The sequence below is a fragment of the Capronia coronata genome (assembly GCF_000585585.1).
Source record: "Capronia coronata CBS 617.96 chromosome Unknown acBCG-supercont1.1, whole genome shotgun sequence".
Classification (NCBI taxonomy): Eukaryota; Fungi; Ascomycota; class Eurotiomycetes; order Chaetothyriales; family Herpotrichiellaceae; genus Capronia; species Capronia coronata.
In genome coordinates this window covers 4,172,141-4,182,949 of record NW_006912893.1, presented here as the reverse complement: position 1 = coordinate 4,182,949, position 10,809 = coordinate 4,172,141, and the positions used below count along the sequence as shown (strand labels likewise).

Sequence of the window (10,809 nt, the reverse complement as noted above, 5' to 3'; positions counted from 1 at the left end):
CTACACAAACGTTGTTCAGCTGGGATGATGCACACCTCCCGTTGTTGTCCCTCTTCCCGCCAACCAACAGTGTCGCGTGAGGAATCATGACCACAGTGGTGCGTCGAGGCACCTTTTTAGCACACAGCTTATGACACCGAGTGTATAATCTCCAAGATGTTCGAGAAATCGTTGGTAGACCTCATCCGGGGTCTTCGTGGCCACAAGGGCAATGAGGCAGAGTACATCCAGGGTGCTCTCAAAGAGTGCCGGACCGAAATCCGGTCACAGGACCTCGACGTCAAAGCAACGGCGCTTTTGAAACTCATCTACCTGGAAATGTTTGGATACGATATGACATGGGCGGCGTTCAATGTTTTGGAGGTCATGGCCTCTCCCAAAGTCATGCAGAAACGCGTCGGCTACCTAGCCGCAGTCCAAAGCTTCCGACCCGACACAGAGGTTTTGATGCTGGCCGAAAACCTGCTGAAGAAGGATCTCACCTCTCCGTCGATACCTATTCTTACTCTCCCGATCATTACTCTGCCACATATTGTCACTTCTTCGTTGGCACTGTCCATCCTGACAGATCTCCTACCACGGCTGTCCCATTCCCAACCCGCCGTACGAAAGAAGACCATCGTCGCCCTGTACAGGCTTGCTCTAGTGTATCCGGAGACTCTGAGAGTGGCCTGGCCGAAGATCAAGGAACGCCTTCTGGACGAAGACGAAGACAGTAGCGTTACTGCCGCTACCGTCAACGTCGTGTGCGAACTGGGCTGGCGGAGACCGCAAGACTTCTTGCCTTTGGCCCCCAGGCTGTTTGATCTCCTGCTAGCCCAGAAGAACAACTGGATGGGCATCAAAATCATCAAACTATTCGCGGTCCTGACTCCTCTGGAACCAAGACTGGTCAAGAAACTGGTGCGACCGCTGACGAAATTGATTCAAGAAACCACGGCCATGTCTCTACTCTACGAGTGTATCAGCGGAATCATCCAAGGAGGAATCCTGGATATGGCCGATAGTGGGGTTGACGTCGAGGAAGTGGCTGACCTGTGCATTTCCAAGCTGCGAGGCATGATCGTGCTAGACGGCGACCCGAATCTGAAATACGTGGCGCTTCTCGCGTTCAACAAGATCGTCGGATCTCATCCGGCGCTTGTATCGATGCAACGAGATGTCATCATGGCATGCCTTGACGACCCGGATATCTCGATCAAGATGCAAGCCCTGGAACTTGTGTCGGGCATGGTTAACAGTGACAGCCTGCAAGGGGTCGTGGACCGGTTGATGAAACAGCTCGCGAGCTCGCCGTCGGCTGATGATGCCGCGAACGGACATCCAGACGAAGGCCAGACAGATATGGAACAGAGATTGATTCCTGACAAACGAGGGTCCGAGAACACGCCGCTGTCAGACGACTACCGGCGAGAAATCATTGCCCGAATCTTGGACATGGGCGCACACAACACGTACGCCAACATCACCGACTTCGAATGGTGGATTGAGATTCTGGTCCATCTGGTGCGACACCTGCCAGCAGACAAAGATACTACATCCAGAGGGTTGGTCGATGACACCTCATCTCTGGGTGCTCGAGTCGGGGCCCAACTCGTTGACATCGCCGTTCGAGTGAAGGAACTTCGACCCGAAGCCACCAGAGCCGCAGAGACGCTTGTGCTGTTGTCGAACAGAGTCATCGCATTCCCGCTTCATGGTTCTGGCCAGAGCCAAGTGCTGAGGTCGGCCGCATGGATATGTGGCGAGTTTGCAAGCTATCTGACGAATTCCTACGAGGTTCTCAACTCCTTGATCCACGAGACATCCGAAAGCTTTGGCCCTCGCACGCTCGCAATCTTCGTTCAAGCTGTCCCGAAAATCATTTCTCAAATCGCTGTCACCGCCAGCAGCGAGTGGAATGTGTCGCGAGGCTCAACAATGTCGTTGTTACTTGCGCGGACCACGGAGTTCCTTGAGAAACTGTCGTCTCATCCCAACCTAGACGTCCAAGAGAGGAGCGTCGAGTTCCTAGAGCTCTTACGTCTCGCCTCGGAAGCACTCTCGGCGCAGTCGACCGACAGTACGGAAGCGCCGCTCCTCTTGACGTCTGCAATGCCCACACTGTTCTCCGGAATGGAGCTCAATCCTGTCTCGGCGGCAGCTCAGAAGAAAGTGCCCTTACCGCACGACCTGGACCTGGATGTCCCGATCAACCCAGACTTGCCATCGATACTACAGTCCTCCCAGGTAGCAGACGAGGATGATTCCGCGGACGACGCGTTCCACTCTTTCTACCACAACCGCGAGGCCGTGCAAGCAATGACATCTATCCAGTCTCAGTCTTACACGCCTTCATCAACGGTAGACCATCCCTCCGACACGGAAGCGTTTTCGTACCAATCGGCGCCAGAGTCTCCAGGCACTCTCGCACGACGTAAAGCCGAGAGAATGGCCCGAAACAAGGACGATCCATTCTACATCGCCCCGGCCGACGACTCGACTCCTCACCATCTACACGACATCATCCGCAAATCCAACGGTGACGAAGAACTCGACGTCGACTCGATCCCGATCATCGATCTACAGATCGACCATACCCAAACCACAGCCACACATCACGGCGGAGACGAAGCTTCTCGCCATCCACCATCACCAAGAAAGAAAAAGCCGATCCGGAAATTTGTGGTCGCTGCAGACGAGACGCTAGAACCCGGCGACGACGCCGCTGATGGCCAGCTATCGCAATCAACATCACAGTCACAGTCACAATCGCAAGCAACTTCTCTATCTACCACGCCCGTCCCTCACCGGCCACGCTCCATGAGTCCACACACAGGGTACGGAGCACGTGGGAAAGCTCCCGTCCCCGTCCCCGTGCGACCGACGCGTAGCCTATTGACCGTGGACTCGTCGACGCTGGCGCGATTGACGCTCGAAGGCCCCGCCGAGTCCGAGTCGGAAATCATGCGCCGCGAAGCCGAGGAGGCCGAGATGGCCATGGCCCTGCGCGAAGTGGAGCGCAAACGCCTCGAAATGCAGCGAGAGGCCGAACGGCAGCGCACCGTGCTGGGCGAGGGCGTCGACGTCGAGGGCACCGTGGTGCGGCGCAAGAAAAAGAAGAAGCAGCGCGTCGAAGTCGAGAGTGAGGGCGCCCATCTTTTCCAACTTGGAGGAGGAAGTGGTGGTGTCGACGATGCCCCGGAGGGAGTAGTCGGGCTTGTCAAGAAGACGAAAACGAAAACGAAAAAGAAGAAAGTCCCCAAAGTCCAGTCCGAACAGACTGGTGTTGACGTTGACGACGCTGGACTGGCAACTGGAGCTGGCAATGGAAATGTAGGCCATTAACGCTGTCAATGCCGAGTAGCGAGTAGGATTTCAAGAGACTACTGGCAGAATAGATATACTTGAGGATTCTGGCGATCTGGTCAAAAAGGAGCGCAGACACGAAGTCGCAAGCCGAGCTAATAAATAAGTGTCTCGAGACACGATTGTAGATTGCCAGACAGGCTTTGATGGCCGACCGTGGAAGGCAGATGGCAGATTGCATGTCCGCCTCAGCCATAGTCCGAATCTAAGAGTATGATCAGATATCAACGTGACTGATGTATGTCAAATCAATCCAGCCAGATATCACACCCAACACGAACATGAATGAAGGGACGTACTACGTAGTTAGTGGTAACATTTGCACAAGTGTCTGCCGTAGTTGCGGCCGAGCCCATCAGTCAAGGCGTGATATGTTAATCTTTATACGCTATGCCAGTCATCAAGACTCTTCAAGACTACCTAGTAAGGCGGGAGGGGACCATTTATAGGTAAGGTAAAGATACGTATTGGAATGCCTGATAGATCCAATCCCGTCAAAATAACAAGTACGATGAAAGCAGCCAGAAACTAACTCAAAAGCCAAAAAAGAGCAAGTGATCTATCCCATATTCCGATGCCCAAGTCCAGTCTCTTCCGGCTCCATCTCCAGCTCTAATGCCAAACGAAACAATCGATAAAGTCGCTGTCCCAGCGTGTCATACTGTCCTGTTCTCTGCTAGCCGTGCGACCAACAACAAGCCCACCATAGTACAATGGTCGTAGTACAGTACAGTACATGTCCGATGACACCAAGACCCCTTTCCCACAAAGTCTAAGCATAAAAGAAGACAGAATCCAGCCATCCTTCTGGGGTTGCTGATACAAGACGTGAATTCCATAGCAAACAAGACGCCGGCATTCCTCTGAATCACAGACGAGCAGAACAAATAGAACCCTAACCGACAAACAGTCAGGACAGAAGTGACAAAAGAGAGGCAAAGAAAGATGGAGGGACTGATCCCGTATCATCCCCCCGTCCCCTCAAAAAAGCTTGCAGCCCAGCGCTGATATTCCTTTTTCTGGAAGGTCATGGAAGCGCCATATCTTCTTTTTGATGAATTTGATGCTTTGGGCCCGTGGGATCGTCGACGCAGATGAGGATAGTGAACACGATGACGGCAACAGGGAATAGGTTGAGGTTAGAGGAGGCGGCGGTGGCGGAATGGAGGAAGTCGTCGTCGATTACAGATAAGTAGGCAGATAGTTGAATCGATGTCTTTGTGGTGGTGTTTGTAGGTGAAGGTCCGATCGGTTCAAGTATGGTCATGGAGAGAGGACAGGGCGCCAATCAGACAAACAGATAAGTTTGGTCTCCAGTGGAAAGTCAGGTATCGGGTCCTTGGTGGGTGGCCTCAGCTGGCTTTTGGCCGTCTTGACACCTCAGTGCCATGCTATACCGACAACAAGCAATCAGCACTGGCCACGAATACAAGAACGAGATAAAACTATCAGACGCGTGGGAGATACTTACAACCGACTGGGCGAGGAGGAGGAGGAGTGGGCGGTCGAGTAGGTCTGCCTCCAGGCGCCATGGCTTGTTTCCCGGACATCTTGATTGATGATGATGAAGATGCCGACAGCGAACGTGTTGACATGCTGTGGTAAGATGATTTTGCTGGGTTTCTTGTGCTCTTTGTCGAGTTGGCGGCGCTCAGCGCGGCGAGGATCTGAGCAGATGAAGATATGTTGATGACAACGGTAACGGTTGTGGACAGTGTGTGAGAAGCAAGATGAAGGGGAACAAAGAAAATCGATCGGACCTTGAGCCAGTGGATATATATCCTCTATCCCTTCAGCATTTCTGAAACAGATCCGGCGTACGGTGGCTTGGTGAAGTGCTGTGTGTGTGCTTCGCCTTGCTCGTCGTGGCTAGGCCGAGAACGAAAGTGATGCAAGAAGCGCATGTTGGGCACAGAAATTCCCCGGCGGCTGTGCATGAAGACGGTGGAAGGAAACAAAAACGCCGTTCTCGTCGGGTACCTGGATTGTACGCCGTAGTACGATCTCATGTTGACCAGTGGGCGAGGGGGTCGTGATGCTGTCAGTCAGATCCGGTCAGACGCATAGCAGGATTACGCAGCACAGCATGGCACAGCACGACATAGTTTGAAGGAGAAGAGAAGACAATGGGAACACATAGTATGGTACGTGTATGGCACGTGTATGGCGTAGTAGGATCCAACGCCAGCAATGGTGAGGCGACAACAGGGCGAGAAGGCTCGTGGTCATGCTCCAGAAAAGAGAAGCCTAAAGGGACAGGGCGTCATCAGGCAGAGAAGATGAGCAAGGTTTGCAAGTATTCAAAGGATCAAGAGATGAAATGGGGACCGGGATGCGCAAGATAGGTTCAGACAAGTCCAAGCAAGGCGACTGTTGACTCGGACTCTCCCTGTGACTCCGACTATGGACTTTTGACACCCTCCCGCGAGACATAAACCAAGCAAGCCGAAGCCGACAGTTGGGAATTGGGAATTGGAAATCGGTGGATATGCAAGAACAAACAAATGTTCACGCAGTGGAGCCGAGTGCAAATGAAGGTTGTGGGTAGAAGTAGTGAATGTTGGTCTTGGTGAGGCTTGGGCTGGTGTGGTCCCTTGACAGGCAAACTCGAACCAGGCTGGACAGGGCTTATCTGGTCTGCAACGCGAATTAGTTCGATCGGCCTCCGTCGCAGGTACAGCCACCAAACACCAATGACAGTCTGACCACTTGTGAAGGAGCTCAACGACGAGAAAGGGACAGGCAATGGGAGGTCTGTGGAGGAGTAACGATTGGAGGAGACGGGGCCACATGCGATGTGTGAAATAGCCACGGTGGGTGGCAAAACAATTGGTCAAGGAACAGGGGGATGAGGATGGATGAAGCGACGAGGAGGGATGTGGCGGTTCTGGTGGATCCGGTGTGTTTGCATAGATGAGAAACTTTCGAGGGCACGGCCACCAACACATGTTCTTTTGGCTGCGCCTTGCCACGGGACAGGCAGGCAGGAGAGGAGGAGAAAGGAAAAGAGAGATTGCTGCAAGGTTGAATTGGATTGAAAGCTGCAAGGCTGGAGCAGGACAAAGAACGAGGTCAGAGAGACTCGGAGGCTCTGCACATTGACCGTTTCGTTTGGCAGATTTGTGTTTCTGACTCACCAGCAACAGCAGAACGAGTAGGAAAGCAGTCGCGACATCGACGTCAACAGCAGCACAGCCCTATGTTGTCTGAGCCAAGGGATAAGGCCAGCGTCAAGTCTCAAGCTCAGGCTCCAGGAAAAGGCAACCGAGACCAAGAGCTGGATGTTTTGCTAGCACCTTCATTTCTCGCATCAGGCTGACTTGATGTTGGTGACCCATCATGGTTCGCACAGGCTGACGAAACTCCGAAGCCCCGAAACCCCCGCGGGATTGAACTAAAGTGCGTGTTGTGGCTTAGTCCCGTATCAGGCATCCTTCTAGAAAGCACGCTAGAACACAACCCCTGGTCGAAAATATATAGGTAAGGTAGGTATGATAGGGTCATGTCTCACACCAGGATATGACGGCACGATGGGGCGAGCAGGGGCAGGCGAAAACAGGGATGGGGGAGAGATAAGAGCTTGGAGACGAGAGGTGGGTGGTGAGAAGCGAGAAAGGGTTTTGGAAGTGGAAGGCGAGAAAAGGAGAGTAGAAGAGTAGAAGAGTAGAAGAAGAGGAAAAGGAGCGAGGGAACGGGGAAGCGGGAAGAGGAAAGAGGGAAAGAGGGAAGAGGGAAGAGGGGGAAGGAGCAGGGGACAGCGAAGGGGGAAGGAGCGACCTGAGCGACCTTCCCTGCCAACCCCTTCACCATCTCTATCTATACTAAGTAGTACTACCTACCTACCTACCTACCTAGTAGGTAACTTATCACCATTTTAGACATTGCTCGAGCTGACTCCACAAATAGCAGCAGGCAGAGAGTCTGATCTCATCGTCCCATCACATCTTCGTCACATCCTTGACTTTCGCCTAGCCTTGTCCCATCCACACGGCGAGCAGGGGAAGGGACAGAAGAGGTCGAACTTCGAGGTATGTACACTTATCACATGCAGAGTGACATCGCCAGTCAAACAGGTCAAGTATGGTACTTTATCTCATATCTAATAAGCCGAATGGAGCACACCCACACACCATCTTGCTCGTATACACCTCCTGCCTACCATGCATGGAACTTGTCGAAGCGAGCTAGTGACTACCTCGTGCTCTTGGATCTTTCAATTCTCGACGAGTTGTCTATGCATATACGTACTCAGTCTCGGTGTTGACTCGAGGACCCCCTAGGTTATCGCTGTCATCACAGCCTCTACCTACATGTGTCCTGCCTGGACAAGTACCAGGACCAGTCATTTAATATCATCGACTAGAGTTGAGCCCGTTGGCCCACGTTGAGCTCTACCACTCCGAGCACAGGTTCCAGGCTTGCAGCTCGCAGCTCGCCCTTTCCGTATCCCTAGCGTTCGCCAGAGACCAGTGGCATCATTCACAATTTATGTGGCGATCCCAGCTACAACCGCTCCATCTGGTCATGATCCTGAACTTATCTCGCTTTATCGTTTTCCACATTGAGAAACAGCTTCCAACAAAGCCGTCGGACATTCATGTAAGGAAATGTCCGTAGATCGATCGGGCCCAACTCGAAATCTACCGGTCGTTCTTGAGCTGCCGACATATCAGCTTGAAGCCTCTGACTTGGATGGCTTCCTCCAAGCTTACCATATGAGTGCTCAATCTCCCCTCGTAGCCGGCCTACCAGGTCGAATTGTCGGGCATGAAACTCGCACGCCGAGTTGGTGCTGTAGTCGCTGTTTCTACGTCCTCTGGCCGATGCAGGTGCAGCCGTCTGTGCTGCAGTAGACCTGGCCGAAGATCGTCTGCTCAACGTATATTTGTGAAACGACACCAAATAATCGCACACCGACTCCTCCATGGCGCGGATCTTGGTCTCGGCTTCGGCGAACGAATACTCTGCGCCGGTCTCGTGCGCGGGGGAGTCGGCCTCAAGTGCCAACGACGACTGCGTTCGGCCCACAAACATCAGGACCACAAACGCCAGACACAGAGCAATGTCCGTCTGGGCAGTGGCCAGTTTCTGGGACACCGACATTGCAAAAAGCATGTCGTGTAGCTTGGCCGTGATTTTCCTGGCGGCCCCCATCGCCATAGGGAGGATGATGGCCTTGAGGAAGCGGTTGATCGTGTCGGGGATCACATGAATGTCTTGATGGGCCCCGGCGGGTCGGGGGGACTCCAGGTTCGTTTCCAGCTGCGGCACGGCTGACGGGGGGATTGTAAACTTGTTGAGCAGGAGATATTCAAACCACAGCAGACTCAGTGCCGTCTTGATGATGGCGTGCTCCTTGAGGTCTTTCCGATAGTAGCGTCCTATCAATTCCAATATGGTGGTTTGGAAGTCTTCGCGGCGGTCGATGAAATACTTCGTTGTCCACTCGGGCCATTTCACCGGGTCGTCCAAGACCTGCTCAAACAAGGCCGGGATCTGCTGACTGACGAGCTTGACTTGCCGTTCCAGATCCCCGTCTTTGATGAACATGATGATCGGGGGGCTCCACACCGGGTACTTCTTGTAGGATTTGGAGCCATCCGCATCTTTGGTCAAGAAATGGGCATGTCGGATTTCCCGGGCCAGGTCCAGAGGGTAGAACTCCTTGACTATGACGTTCAGAGGGATTCCGACATTCATGTCCAGCGAAATCTGGAATTTGGGTCGGGCTGAGTAGTCAAATGAACCGTTGCGCAGGTAGCAAAAGAGCTTCTCCGCCTTCAACCGCCAGGTCAACTCATCTGCATGCCTCGTCAGCTGGGTGACTCCCATGCGCGGTCAAACATCCTTACCGGGGAAGAGCATCAACTTGCACCCGTTCCAGTCAAACCGTGCCCGGATACACTGTTTGGGAATCTTGCGCCGCTCCTTGCTTGTGCAGGTGTTGCAGGGGAACCGAGTGTCACACTGGTTGATGTCAGCATGTCGACAACCGACAGTTGGGGTTACACCACCTTCTCCTTCATGATGATACACCGGAGACAAGCACCTTCTCGACGCACGTCACTTGCATGCTGCCTCTGTTCCATAGACAGAGGCCCCGTTCGAACGCCGCCCCTGTCCCGTCTGGCTTGGGAAGTTGTCATGCCCAAGACAGAATCCATTGTCTCGCTCTTGCCACGGTATGCATGCCCATTGAACCAATGGTCTTCGTGACGAAACGGTAGAGTACTCCATGGCTCGGCGGTTTGTGGGTATCTCTGATGGTCCCCGGGTGATAGATCTCGGGGAGAGACGAACTGAGGTGGTCGAAGATAATCTGGCGGGTAGTAGGCCAAGGTCGGATCGCCAATGCCCACCACATCTTCTATTTGAGATGTGTTAGCGCTCGTCAGCGAAGTTATGGCTCAGAGTCTCTTTCTTACGCGTCATCTGGACATTAGTATCCGGAAGGAGGTCGGGCACCAAAGGTCGGGGTTGTCGCAACCTCGCATTTCCATAAGAGGCTTCATGGATGGTCTGTAGATTGGATATAACCGAGCTTGTAGGACTGTCCACCTCCGGCGACAGATGTCGAGCATATGCAAGGGCCGAAGTATCGTTGGTGGTGGCTGCCGAATTCGTGCCGCTGCCTTGGGACAGAGTGGAACGATTACTCACAGGGCTGACAGGTTCAGGCCAATGTTCCGTCGGAGGAATGACCGACGTCTGAGGCAAACCAGATGGCCAAATCTGCGGCCAACTGGCATTCACCGATGAAGGGTCATGACTGGGACTGTGTCGAGGTACCACACAGCAAGGAGCAGGAACCACGCTGCGAAGGGGGAATTGGCCCTGGAGGTGGCCACTTTGACGAGGCCGCCGCCCCATCCTGGCGCTGAGGCTGAGCGTCTGTTAGAGGAAGTTCCGGACGGGATCAGCCGACGGCAGGAAAGAATCTTGGACAGAAGGCAGCAGATGCCTGAGAGTAAGCGGGCGATGCGATTTGGACAGAAGATGGATTTTGGAAGAAGAAGAGTTCAGGCAACCAAAGGCGTCCTTGCACAAGTTTATCAAGTCAGTCAAGAGGTCCAACTTGCATCCATCACATGCGAGCACATGGAACAAGACAGTAGCAATGTTCTGTGGTGGTTTTTATTTGCTTCTTCAAGTTGCATCACCTGTTCGTTTGCTATCCAAGTGAGCGCGGGGGTGATGTCGATTGACGTTGTGCCATCCGAGGGAGATGCAATTCTTCACCCCGAGGCATGAAGGAGGCCCTTCTGGTCATCTCGAATGTTGCGGGTCTGTCAAGTCGCCGCATGGTCGTGAGCATGGCTGATGAGAGTGAGCGATGACCTGCATTGGCTCGACTTCAGCTGCCAGTGACACGGAGAGGGCAAGGTGCATGCAGCAGCGGCCAGTAGCACGAAGCCATTCATTCATGATACCTATGCAAGGCTTCCACACCGGTTTGGATAT

The 10,809-nt window shown here is 53.4% G+C and overlaps 2 protein-coding genes across 2 annotated transcripts; one reads left to right on the top strand and one right to left on the bottom strand.

The window, feature by feature from the left end:
* Window positions 1–156: 156 nt before the first annotated feature.
* On the top strand, window positions 157–3,327 carry A1O1_01488 (uncharacterized protein; the record flags this gene model as incomplete). The annotated part of the gene is made up of 1 exon (XM_007722401.1): window positions 157–3,327. The coding sequence occupies one exon, from the start codon at window positions 157–159 to the stop codon at window positions 3,325–3,327; it is 3,171 nt and encodes a 1,056-aa protein (XP_007720591.1).
* A 4,557-nt stretch (window positions 3,328–7,884) lies between these two features.
* Window positions 7,885–10,218, bottom strand: A1O1_01487 (uncharacterized protein; the record flags this gene model as incomplete). Its single annotated transcript, XM_007722400.1, has 5 exons — window positions 7,885–8,006; window positions 8,061–9,149; window positions 9,201–9,315; window positions 9,363–9,715; window positions 9,774–10,218. The coding sequence occupies 5 exons, from the start codon at window positions 10,216–10,218 to the stop codon at window positions 7,885–7,887; spliced, it is 2,124 nt and encodes a 707-aa protein (XP_007720590.1).
* Between the last annotated feature and the right edge of the window lie 591 nt (window positions 10,219–10,809).